At 40.0% G+C, this 13,286-nt stretch overlaps 1 protein-coding gene across 2 annotated transcripts; it reads left to right on the top strand.

Annotated features, from left to right (window-relative positions):
* The first annotated feature begins 294 nt into the window (after nucleotides 1–294).
* Nucleotides 295–3,565, top strand: LOC111150035 (ATP synthase, H+ transporting, mitochondrial Fo complex subunit C3 (subunit 9)). 2 transcript variants are annotated; one of them, XM_022507394.1, is made up of 5 exons: nucleotides 295–398; nucleotides 568–696; nucleotides 1,874–1,951; nucleotides 2,448–2,641; nucleotides 3,306–3,565. In XM_022507394.1, exons 2-5 carry the CDS (start codon nucleotides 658–660, stop codon nucleotides 3,418–3,420), a joined length of 426 nt encoding a protein of 141 aa, XP_022363102.1. In that variant the 5' UTR covers nucleotides 295–398; nucleotides 568–657; the 3' UTR covers nucleotides 3,421–3,565. The 2 variants fall into 2 exon arrangements, with proteins under 2 accessions (XP_022363102.1, XP_022363186.1); XM_022507478.1 differs by having other exon boundaries at nucleotides 363–398; nucleotides 588–696.
* The last annotated feature ends 9,721 nt before the right edge of the window (nucleotides 3,566–13,286 follow it).

Genomic DNA, 13,286 nt, shown 5'->3' with positions numbered 1-13,286 from the left:
GGGAGTCCCTCTAGGAAGGAGACAGTAACAACGGATGAAAAGGCCAAATCTCACAAGATATCGACTGGAAGAAAAAGTCGCACTATCCTCTGACCAGCTAAGATCAAGAGAGAAGCAATCTGTTCCGTTCTCTCTGATAGAGAGAATTTCTTCTTTTTGCATCTCCCTTACCAGCCGCGGCCCGCCCGCCCACCTCGGTGTGGCTGTCGTTGTCCTTCCCAACTAGTTGCCAATAAAGTTGTTACAAAGTGACCTTGAGCGTCTTCCCTATTGCCCCCTTTTCCCCGCCTTCTCCATCCGGGTGCCGCCGCGCGAATAAGAGGCGGAACGCGCCTGCGCGTCCAGCGCCACTCCTTCGACCTCTGCCGCCGTAGTTGCCGCCGCCACCTCCCGGGAAGGTAAGCGGAGGGCGCGAGAGCTGGGCCTGGCAGGGGCGGAGCAGCGTCCCGCCAGGACCCATTCATTCTGCTGGCGCGTAGATGGACGAGGGCCCAGGCCGACGGCGTGCACGGGAGCCCGAGGGACCTGGGTGGGAAGGACAGGCCCGGGAGGGCACTTGACCTTAAGCCCCTTTACCTCCGCAGAAGGGAAGCGGGAGAGGAGCCCACGTCGGCCGTCATCCAGGTCCTCCAGCCGCGCAGCCCCGAAGAGTGTAAGATGTTCGCCTGCGCCAAGCTCGCCTGCACCCCCGCTCTGGTGCGTAGCCCAGGCTGGGCCGGGACGCTGAGGGCGGACCTCTGGGCCTGGAGCGTGCACGTTGTTGAATGGGGCACCTCTGGGCGGGGCACACCAACCTGTGGGGACCGCTCATCCCTCACCCTCTGTGCCCTCTTTTTCCATTTCTACTAATCCTGGGGCACCTCACTCGGCTCCTCCCGTCCACGAGTGCCGTGGAGAGCAGCCGAGGCCTAGTTGTCAGGCCCCACTCGCTGTAGGTCAACCCCTCCTTGCTCCTAGTGCCGGAGCGGCCCCCTTCCCCACCTCCTCGAGTACTGTGGGGTTGGGGTCGGCGCGAAGGTTGGGGTGCTCTTAAGGATGTAGGGGGCCTCTGAGGCCTAGTTCGCCGCCGCAGCGTTCTCTCTTGCCTATCTGTAGGTCAAACTCGGTGCTGCAAAGGGAGGGACTTTGCCTCACCCTGTGTGGGCGGAGGAAGGTGGTGGAGTCGTGGAAAGTCTTTCATCCAGCCTCTGGCTGTTATTTCCATAACCATTTCAGAAGCTTTAGGTGAAGTCAGGAGGTGGGGGATTTGTCTTAGAGAATCAGGTCTTGGTTGTGAAGGGATTTTCTGTGACCTTAGTGTAGTGGACACTCCAAGGGCAGAGACGCTGGACTGCAATACGTCCGTAGGGTCGAATATTTCACCGGTTATCCTGACACTGATACAGAATTGTTTAAACTGCTTTTTTATTTTATAATCAGTGGACATACAGGAATATTTTGGACGTTGTGGGCCTCATACTAACTTATGGGCTAGTTTAAATGACAAGCGTTTATAGTAACCCTTCATTAACTTGTTGGTCCACTTAGCAAAGAATGTGGGATGTTTATTGCTGTTTTTCTGATCTAAATCGTGGCACTACAGTAATTGAAATTTTAAAAATAGTGCCTTCTTTTCAAGCATGTACAAGTTTTATTCAGATTATTACAGATAGATTATGTAGCACACTTCAAACTTCAATTAGCAACTTTAAAATAAAATTCCTTCATGGATTGAAAATAACCAAACAGCAAAATAAGAGACAACACAGAAAAGTCATAAGCTTTCTGATAAATTTTTGCTGATGGCTTTTTTAGAACTCAAGGTACAAGAAGGGTCATTGAGGTCTTAACCTACTCTTAACTTAATATTTGGAATGTTTTTTTTCCTTAATAGATCCGAGCTGGATCCAGAGTTGCATACAGACCAATTTCTGCATCAGTGTTATCTCGACCAGAGGCTAGGACTGGAGAGGTAATAGCAGTAATAATAGAAATTAAGTAACCCCACCAAGTAAGTCTTACGGTTTTAATTAAAGGGGGGTTAAAAAAAACCTCATTAGTGAATGGTTTGAGGGCAGTCTTTTTCCACCCTTGTATCCAAAAAATAGTGCTGAGGATAAGCCAATGAAAGAAACTTGGCTGAGTTGGCTAAGAAATAGTTAGTATGTATGTGTGTGTCTTGAGTTGCCTGTATTTAAGATTATACTAGCCAGTTACTGAAAAGCCTACCCTATTAAAAAGCATATTCAAATACACTGTTTCATAATTTTCAACAACCTTATGAAGTATACTGTTAGCCCTATTCCACAACATTGGAATTATTCTAAGCTCTTGATTTTCCACTGTGCCACACACAATCTCCTATTCAAAAAATCACAAAGGAGTAGTTATCATTTGACAGTATAGTAATGAAAATAGCTAATTGTGATTACTGCTTTAACCCTTGCTTTTTATTTCCTTTTCTCTAGGGCTCTACGGTATTTAATGGGGCCCAGAATGGTGTGTCTCAACTAATCCAGAGGGAGTTTCAGACCAGTGCAATAAGCAGAGACATTGATACTGCTGCCAAGTTTATTGGTGCAGGTGCTGCAACAGTGGGAGTGGCTGGTTCTGGTGCTGGTATTGGAACAGTCTTTGGCAGCCTTATCATTGGTTATGCCAGGTAATTTCTATCACCAAATAAGCTACTTTAAGAGCATGCTTGACATAGTTGGAAACTTGGAAAATTAGTGAAATAATAATAGGTACTTTGTATTAAGTGCCAACTCTGTTTGCCTTGTGTTTTGAGGGCTTTGCATGCATGATCTCACTTAACCCTCATAGTACTGCTTGGAGATACTCCAGCTTACTTAGGAAGGATGAGCATTGCAGAAATACACTGATTGCCCAAGTAGCTAGTGTCAGAAATAAATTCTCATTCTGACTTCAGAGTCTGCACTCTTGATTGTTAAGCTGTATTGGGACTACAGTTAACAGCACAGTCTCTCTTATAAAAGTATCAATTTTTCCATTTTATTTAAGATCTTATTTCTAAACTATCAGATCTTAAAACATATAGAATATACTTTCATGGGAATAGCAAGTATGTCTGAACCCCTCAAAACGGATGAAGACAAACCATTTATAGTAACATAGAGATCACTTCCTACTTTTTCTCTGAATGATTGGGATTGAGAAGAAAGAATATCGAACAAAGGCAGAGGCAAAAGAGATCTAGGCAGATACTTTTCTAGGACTTGCCAGTTTGATTCTTTGAGTTTACCAAACATAACTGGAATTCAGAAAATATTTCAAAGTAACAATTACATGTGTTGTGTCTCTTTTAGAAACCCTTCGCTGAAGCAGCAGCTGTTCTCATATGCTATCCTGGGATTTGCCTTGTCTGAAGCTATGGGTCTCTTTTGTTTGATGGTTGCCTTCTTGATTTTGTTTGCCATGTAACAGAAATTACTGCTTGAAATGTTGGCATTCATATTAATTACGGATATAATTCTGTGTATCTTACTGTGACTCCGAAAACTGTAGTATTGGTGTCATGGAAATGTACGTTATTTCCAAGGTCATTTCATTAAAGATGAAAACTTTAGTTTTTGCTGTGATTTGTACTGAACCTAAATTTCAATCATCACAAAGAAGAATATGCATTCAAGTAGATGCTATGCAAGTCAGAGGAAACTAAGCAGTTGCACCTTGATGAAAACGAGTCAATTTTATGAGAATTCTTTTATATGGTATTCTGCACATTGTAATTTGTAGAGCTTTTGGTTACTCGTATAAAGGAGAAATATGTGAGTGTTTTCAGCTTCTATGAGATACAATTAATTAAGCTAAGATAGTAACAGGGATTACAATGCCTGGGAGCAGAATTACCTTCCATGACTAACTTGGCTGGTCTTACACAGCTGGATCTAAAAATCAATCATGTTGGCTTTTTAGGAATTGAAGCCTTGTTAGACTAGGGTTGGGGGTGGGTTTTGCTTTTCAGTAAGTTTCATGTTAAGCAAATAAGTGTCCATAACAAAGTAGAATTTCTAAGAAGAAAATCTCATTAGGAGCTGGTTTCTTGTTTGAATGAGGCTCTCTTTAGGAACCAAGTATCAAGTGGAAAAATTTAAAAGGTGGGGCACTTGGGTGGCTCAGTTGGTTGAGTGTCTGCATTCAGCTCAGGTTATGATCCCAGAGTCCTGGGATTGAACTCTGCATTGGGTTCTCCACTCACCTAAGAGCCTGCTTCTCCCTCTCCCTCTGCCATTCCCCTCGTTTATGCTCTATGGCTCTATCTCTGTCAAATAAATAAAAATATTTTCAAAAAATTTAAAAAGGTAATGAAAACCAAATATGAAAAAGTAAGCTTAATTGGCTATTTTTTTTTTTAAGATTTTATTTGTTTGACAGCACAAGTAAGCAGAGTGGCAGGCAGAGGGAGAGAGAGAAGTCGGCTCTGCTGAGCAGGGAGCCCGATGCGGGGCTTGATCCCAGGACCCTGGAATCAAGCATGGTCTTTGGAATCAAGGAAGGTTTGAATCTGGATCCCATGCCACTTAATGGTTATCTGATTTTGGGAATTAACCCATCTTAAGCCTATTTTTCTGTCCATCTTTTCATCCCAATTATGCAGGGTTGTCCTGAGGACTAAATTACATAAAGCACATAAAATTCCCAGGAAAGGCAGTGGCACTTGTGTGATGGATATACCCTGTCCTTCCCCAACTGTTTCCCAAGATCTAGACATCAAAGCCTATGGATGTAATTTTTACATCTTCTAACATACTCATGTAGTATTAAACTGCTGCTGAACCAACTAGCATCCCAAGATGCTAGTGATGAGCAATGCTTTGGCAATTTTTGGCTTTAAAAATATAGCCAATTCAGGGGCGCCTGGGTGGCTCAGTTGGTTAAGCAGCTGCCTTCAGCTTGGGTCTTTAGGCTAGGACATTCAAAAACAGCTGTAATATACAGGGAAAATTAGAAAGTAACCACTCATGCCCAAGAAAAGGCACAGGCTCAGAAAAGAACAGACAAAACATTGTTTACACGTCAAGCTAATCCTTGGCACAAAGACCATATACAACAATCAAAGATAATACTAATAAAATAGCAACAATAAATCCTAGGGAAGAATAATCTGATTGCCAGAGATACCACATTATTCAGATGTCCAGTTTGCAACAATAAGAACAAAAAAATCACAAGGCATTCAAAAAAACAGGAAAGTATGGCCCATTCAAAGGGAAAATAAAAAATCTTGGAGCAAAAGACCTGATGGCAGATCTAGACAAAGACTAAACCATATTAAAGATGATCAAAGAACTAAGGAGGTGGAGAAAGTTTAAAAAATGATGTATGCATGAACTTCCTTATTCCACAATTACTACCAAGCTGCAGTAATCAAAACAGTGTTAATGGTATAAAGACAGAATAGACCAATGGAATAGAAAGCCCAGAAATCCTTGCATTTATAGTCCAATAATTTTTGACAGGAGTGTCAAGACCATCCAATAGGGTAATGATAGCCATTTCAACAAATGGTGCCTGGAAAACGATATTCACATGCAAAAGAATGAAGTTGGACCCTTAACTAACAACATATACAGAAATTAACTCAAGTAGATCAAAGACTTAATTAAGACCAAAAATTACAAAGCTCTTAGAAGAAAACTGCTAAAACTTCAGGACACTGGGTTTGGCAATGATTTCTTAGACAAGACACCAAAGACACAGGCAACAAAAGAAAAAAATTAGATAAACTGAATATCATGAAAGTTTCAACATTTTGTGCAATAAAAGACATGCTCAAAAAAACAACACACAAAATGGGAGAAAATATTTGCAAATCCTCTATCGGATAAAGGACTAATATCCACAATATGGAGAGATGTCCTAAAATTCAACAAAAACACAATTTAAAAATGGTCAAAGGACTTAATAGACATTTCTCTGAAGGTACTCAAATGGCTGACTGATAGATGAAAAGATGCTCGTCATTACTAATCATTAGGGAAGTGCAAATCAAAGCTACAATGAGACACCACTTCACACCATGGTATGACAACTATAAAAACAACAAAACAAAAATGTTGGCAAGGATATGGGGGAATTGGAACACTTCTGCGCTGCTTGTAGGAATGTAAAATGGTACAGCTGCTATGGAAAATAGTATAGTGGTTCCTCAAAAAGTTAAAAATAGAAGTGCCATATGATCCAACAATTCTACTTAATGGGTATATTCCCCCAAAGAACTGAAAGCAAGGTTTTGAAGAGATACTTGCATTATTCACTATTATAACTAAACTATGGAAGCAACCCAAGTGTCCATCGATGTTTAAATGGTATAAGCAAAATGTGGTATATACATGCAATGGAATGTTGTTTAGCCTTAAAAAGGAAAGAAGTTCTGATAGATGCTACAATTGGATGAACCCTGAGGACATTATGCTAAGTGAAACAAACCTGTCACAAAAAGACAAACTACTGTTTGATTCACTTAGGTAGTTAGAGTAATCAAAATCATAGAGACAAAAAAGAATTGTTATTGCTAGGGGCTGGGGTCGGAACAATGCGGGCATCTAGTTTAACAGGCATGGAGTTTCCGTTTTACAAAATAGACATGGATGGTAATGATGGTTGCAAAACATTATGAATACATTCTTTTAAGTTTTTATTTTTAAGTAATCTCTATAACCAACGTGAAGCTCAAACTCACAACCTCGTAATCAAGATTTGCATGCTCTTCCAACTGAGCCAGCCAGGCGCTCCTCATTATAGATGTATTTAATATCACTGAAATATATACTTAAAATGGTTAAGATGGTAAATGTTGTTATGTGTATTTTATGAAAATAGAACAATCAAGGGCCCAGGGAGCACAATATGGTTCAGATCCATTTCAGTAAGAGCCAGTAAATAGACAAGAACTGTAAAGAACTTCAGAGTTCAAGCTCTAAGAGGTAAGGTACTTCCAAGGAATGGTAAAAACTTGCTGAGCAGCTGAAGTTAGGTAGAAATGAATGTCACTAAAGTTAAGTTTAAAGAAGGATTATAGATAAATGGGAAATATCCTTTGAGAACCAAAAAATATATACTCACTATTTGGTTATTTTAGCCAATGTGGTTTGGTTTGGGTGTTAAGTGTTTGAAAGGCGAAAACATCAGGACTATCCTCTGCAAAGGCTTTTAAGTACATGATTTCTATACCTGAAATTATGAGTTGTTGAAGTCACTACATGCTAAGCATATACTAATTTGGTAATTTCACAGTATTACTCTATTGAAAATATTATGGACTTAAGACCTAAATACATAGTCCATCAATTACTTGCCAAATTCTTTACATTATTAGGACCAAAACAATTTTTTTTCAGATCTAATACTATCCTCCTCTGCCTCAACAAACATGGCAGTTGGACTTTGTCTCTGCCAAAAACAACATTATGCCTTAGCTTGCTTTGATGTACAGATAGTTAATAAGTAGTAGTCAAAACTTACGATAGTATAGGATTTATAAGTGGTATCACAATTTTTACAGATTTTTTGAAGGTGGGTAGCATGAGTTTATATATACTCTTCTTTTCCCTCCACCCACCCTAATCCTACCCTCTTCTACTACACAAGCTCACCTGTGCATTCTTTCTGGTGATGTGTATATTAAAATATACTACTCAAAGTGAGGTCCAGGAATCAGCAGTGTTGGCATCACTCTGGACCTTCTCAGAGATAGAGGTTCTGGAGCTTCACACCACACCTTCTGAATCAGAATCTGAATCTTAACAAGGATTCCAGGTGATGTGTATACACATTAAGCTTTCAGAACACTGTACTAGAATACAACAATTCTCCACATGCCTTGACTAGACTCCTTATCTTTCAAAAAGCTATCAACTCATTAATTGGGCAGGTTTTTCCCCCCTTTTGGAATGTACTTAGCAGTGATTCTCAAAGCATGGTCTGAAAATTCTGAGGGCCCTTAGAAACTTTCGGGGGTTCACAAGTTCTTCCCTTTTCCACTGACATAGCCATGTGAGGCTAGATTGTCATCAGAACTTCAACTAAAACAATATGATGCAGCAGATAGAATACGGAGATACAAAAATGCAGCTACTATTAAGTGTGATGTAGTTATTTACAAAAGTGAATACAATGCCTTTCTTTTTTGTGTTGGAACATACAGCTATTTTTTTTAATGTTATTTATGTTAACATGTTGTTATGGAGTGCGGGTTCCCAAAAGCAAAAATTAGAACCACTGGTATAATCTGTCAGTGAGAAAGTAGGCTCCAGTATGACATTTCACTTACAACTTTATAGAAACAGTTTTGTAAATTGAGGGTAACCTTCTATCTCTAGGTCACATCCTTTTAGCTATCTATTTATAATCTCTAAAAATTGGCCCACATTCCTTGTAAGAATCTGCGTTTCCTTCTCCTGAATGATGCAAGTAATCTATCTCCTCTTAGATGTTTAGTAACTTAGAGTTTCTTTTCCAAGGGAGCTTAAATATTGAAGAGAGGAATGACTTAAGATCAATAGGGACTCATAAATCCAAGGGCTTTTGATTGTTCTACCTATTAGCATGACTAGCATCCTACAACTGATCTTGGCAGAGACTCCTAAGAGGACCCATGGTTGCTGGCAGTGGCTATTTTTCAACAAAAAGCATTTAGTTAGCATTTCCCAGCCATAGAGATTCAGGATCTGCTCATCTTACAGGAGAGCCCCAGGGTTTACCTTCTCAAACGGTTATATAGTTCGGTTGAGTCTCTCAAATGCTGGACAGCTTGGTATTATTCCTGGGGGGATAATCTATCTAATTCTATCTAAAGCACAGCTCAAAATATTTATCTACCTCTCTAGAGATATTTAAAACATCTTTAGCTCTCAAGACCCCTAAAATTGTAGCAAGGGAGTAAGCTTAGAATACTGTGTGTTATCACATTCCTGCTTTTTCTCCACAGTACTTACTACTGTTTAAAATATCATATTGTTTATAAATGTGTTGTGACTGCCCTCCTCTCCCATGAAAGTCTTCTTAAGGGATTGTGTCTTTTTGATAGTTGTAACTGCAGGGCCAGGAACAGTGCCTGGCATGTTCATACTCAACAAATACTGATACTCTATGAATAGTAAACTATAGAAACAGAGTATTAGGTTGACATTTAACCCAAGAGGCTATCTCCAAGGTGAGAATGTAACTGGAAAGAGCAAGGTATTATTCTATGGCCTGGGAAGGTCCATATGACCAGGACTTTCTTGGTTTTTGGGTTAAGGAATTCATAGCTTTGCTATTATGTGGGCCTCAGTTTGACAGTTATGGGGAGTCATAAAGGGTAGACACTGGAATGCCAGACAAAATTCTTTACCCTAGGAGTGGTTCTATCCACCTACACTGGTAACTTAATAGTGTGTGGAAAGCTAAGAGTAATGATGATAAGCCCTCTTTCAAGCGAGTGGGATGAGAAAGTGGAAGGAGAAGGCACTGATACGAAAGATGGAAAGAAAGTAGGCTCTTAAATTCCATTCTCTTTCTTTGGACTGGTCTCACTGAGGCTGGCATAAACTAAAGTATGATTTGAAGATAAATGTAGCCCTCTAATTTCCCCCCCACAATGCCACACACAATTAATTACAGACTCTTTTGAGACCCAAAGACTGGGAGTGGGAAGTGGACAAGGACCCTCCTTGTACTTGAAATGTTCTAAATGAAAATTCCCAGAGTGAGAACAGATTTTAGAAGGTTAACTATAAGGTAGGCCATTTCAGGGATGTGCAAGAAAACCCTGGCTTTTCAGAGGGAAAGAAAAAAAGATCTGCCATGAGGTAGAAACTACAAAAAAATCAACTAAAATGTCTAGGGCCATGCTGTCCTCATCTCATCACTCTGCACTGGGCGGCATCTTCAGGACACCTGCGAAAATGCAGAGGCTTTCTGTGAGTCCAAGGCAGACATAAAGGATATCCTGGATATCCTGTGTTTTGTTTAGCTACAAACAGAAACTTACAAATTAAATCTTCCTTTTCACTCTATTTGTCATATATACATATCCGTGTATTTATATTTTAGTATATTTAAATACTATATACTTGAGCAGGGTTTTAGTTGAATTCTTAAGAACCATAGCAGATTAATGGATTAACAACCACATAATAACTCTTCTGAAAAAGGTAGAAATACCATGCTCTGTGGCATTTGGAAGGCTTTGAGAGCAATCAGAGGCCTCCATTGCTTCTTGCAGTATGTAATAATGGGCATTTCTGTGATAGAAATAGTTTTCTTCAAATAGCCTCTTGTATCTAAGGGATACCAATTTTCTTCAGAAGTCATGCTGGTTCTTAGAGGAGGTTCACCAGACCTCACTAATTTTCTTAGGAGTAAGTGGGGGTAGATGAATGTTTGGGATGATAAGAGGCAAAAAGGGGGTCCAGAACAAATTTCCTGCATTTGCAAAAGAGAAGACTGTAGAGACTTTTAGAGCTGTTAGGGGATACTGAGGTGTGACAAAGAGAAAAAAATTGAAGAGCAAAGTGTTTTAAGAAGATATGGATACTGAGACTTATAAGTTCATGAGATCAGAACTGAAAATAATTAACTACATTAATTTGTCTAAGCTGAATGTTTTCTCCATTCGTAGAAAAGTTATAGTAAAGGAACTGTTGTGGAATTACAAATATATAAAGTAAGACACTTTCTAACTACTAGGTTACCAACATGGTATGGAACAGATTTGCATCCTTTCCACCTGTTTTTCCTCTGTGATCTCCTTCATTTTTTCTCACTTTAAGTTTACTTTTTAAAAAAGAAAAGTAGTTAAAACTGCAATCTCACAACAGAGTACTATTTATATTACTATAATTCTTCTCTCTTCTATGAGGACTCTTGAAAGAACTTCCTTAAAATAACATGTTCCTCTAGTGCGTTATGTAGATATTTAACTACTTGACAAAAGACTGGAGAAGTAGGGATGAGGAGGAGAAATTTAAAACCAAACCTACTGCCAATTGAAAATGAATCAAAACTGGAGAAAAGAATTTCTAATTTTTTATACGAGTGGAAAATAATTGTTTCGAGAAAATCTAATTGATGCAAATTTCTTTTGCAATGCCATAACATTTATAGTTCTTTTTCTCACATTAGACATTTTGAAAGTTGGAGAGAAGAAGCACCATTTTAGTAAATACATACTCGTCCTAACAACTTGTGATTGTCAGTTGCACATCTTGTCCATCATCATATTCAGTATCAATAATCTGAGCTGCTGAGGTTTAACTGATAATTAGTGCTACATGACACAAACACTGCTACAGTGTCACTGATAATAGATAGGGATAGTACTTTCATTCTAACTTGAGAAGTAAACAATGTTAATATTCTGGCTTCTTTCTGGTCTCTTGAATAATGAAATTAGTTTTAAAAGTGTGACTTGGCTCACATATATGTACACAGGCCATAAACCTGCTAAAAGGTTCAGTGCCATCAGAATTTCACTTTTATGCCAGATACCATTATTGAACTGCACATTTATTAATTTTCAAATATAACACCGCACAATCTTCCAATAATTTCAGTTTCACTTTGATTTGGATGTTCGAGAGTGCATTTTATATTAATACACAAACTTTATTCATAATTTAGAGTTATGTAATAGGTGAAAAAAACAATGCATGTAGATAACTGGCTTTTAAAAAAATAGTTAAATTTTTGCAGGAGCCCCTGATCATGCTTTTCATTGTGCATATTTATTGAACAATCAATATCCCCCACACTTAACACTGAAATATTGAAGTTATACAGAGAATCATAGAGCAACTTTAAAAAGAAGTATTTTTCAGTGGGTTAAGTCTCTGCCTTTGGCTCAGGTCATGATCTCAGGGTCCTGGGCTCGAGTCTCGCATCGGGCTCTCTGCTTGGCGGGGAGCCTGCTTCCTCCTCTCCCTCTGCCTGCCTCTCTACCTACTTGTGACTCTGTCAAATAAATAAATAAAATCTTTTAAAAAAATAAATAAAAAATATTTTCAGCACTATTCTTCTGTGTTTTCAGGAGTATATCTGTGTCTATTGCAGAAGAGTATATACCGTCTCTCTTGTCCCTCGTGTTAAATTAATCAAATGGTCTTCCTCCTTCCTTCCGTCCTTTTTTAAACAGCTACTTTCAAAGCTTGACAGCTACTTTCAAAGCTTTGTCATTGTAGCAATCTAGTGAGCAGTAGAGTAGTAGTATGGGAAGAGAGCCATCTCTATTCCATATTCTAATTTGGTGTCCTTTGGTCCTTTGTAAATGTTAATAAGGAGTTGCTGATACTTTAAAAGTTTGAAATTGTCTCTATTAAAGTTAATATATTTAAAATCTGTTACTACTAAGTAAAAGAAAATTGATAAAATAGAAAACACCTTATTATGGAAGATTTTCTTTTATAAACACTCGCACTGTTTTAACTTACGGTTACATAGTGGAGGGCACAGCATTTCTTTTGGTAAGTTACTTAGAACATAATTATATGGTAATATCCTACACTGTACAAGGCGTTCAGGAGACGAAAGAATCAGTTTCAGTTATAGCTTAGTTAAATTCGAACAAATGCCATCCAAAGCAAAGGCTTTTCTTCTTTCTTTCAAAGCTGACTAATCTTGCTTTCCTGCTTTAAGCGCGTAGAGGCCTTGCGGGTACTTTGCTGCAAATTCCACCTCTTCCAAACCTCAGCTTAACGAAAACCCCCGATCTCAAGGTTCAGAGTACCAGTAAAGTGGGTTTAGGCTCGCGCCGGTCTAACGTTTTGCCCTCCTTCCTACCCTGGTCCAGGAAGTGACAGCAACAAGCTCGGAAGACTCATTGCGCTCCTCCTCCCGCCACTTCGCAGGCTTTTCCAGAGTTCACTTTACTTCACACCCGGTCAAACCCTTCCCGCAACCCCAACATCCACCTGTTACAGCGTCCCACACCCACGCCAGTCTCCAGGCCCTGCCAATCACAGGCTTCGGCAGGGGTTACGGCGACGCCTCTCTCCTGGCTCTGCGGTCCCCCCCCCTTCCAGAACTGTTTCCCGCCCTCTGGGCCCTTTGTCCAATCGTCAGCTACTTAGTGTTCTTTGGTTCCCGCCCCCTCCTTCCCCGCCCTTCTGAGGTACCGCCCCCTCCCCCTTAAGGCTGACGGAATCACCTGACCCGGAGGAGCTCCGTCGGAAAGAAGGCAAGAAGGGGTGTGTGTGTGGAGGGGAGGGGAGCGAGAAGAAAGGGGGGATGCCGGGAGTGGGGCGGGGAGAAGAGGAGGGGGGTTGTCAGTCCGATCTCGCGAGAGAGGACGGAAGCCTGTGGGAGCC

The sequence above is a fragment of the Enhydra lutris genome, unplaced genomic scaffold, assembly GCF_002288905.1.
Source record: "Enhydra lutris kenyoni isolate GAN:26980312 unplaced genomic scaffold, ASM228890v2 scaffoldscaffold1, whole genome shotgun sequence".
Lineage (NCBI taxonomy): Eukaryota > Metazoa > Chordata > Mammalia > Carnivora > Mustelidae > Enhydra > Enhydra lutris.
This window is presented reverse-complemented; position numbering and strand designations above follow the sequence as displayed.

What these genes read in the sequence shown, in the direction of transcription:
- LOC111150035 (XM_022507394.1), top strand. Translation starts at nt 658, where the DNA reads ATGTTCGCCTGCGCCAAGCTCGCCTGCACCCCCGCTCTG. An exon ending in TCGCCTGCACCCCCGCTCTG is followed by an intron (nt 697 to 1,873) that starts GTGCGTAGCCCA and finishes TTTCCTTAATAG; the next exon opens with ATCCGAGCTGGATCCAGAGT. An exon ending in CTTATCATTGGTTATGCCAG is followed by an intron (nt 2,642 to 3,305) that starts GTAATTTCTATC and finishes TGTCTCTTTTAG; the next exon opens with AAACCCTTCGCTGAAGCAGC.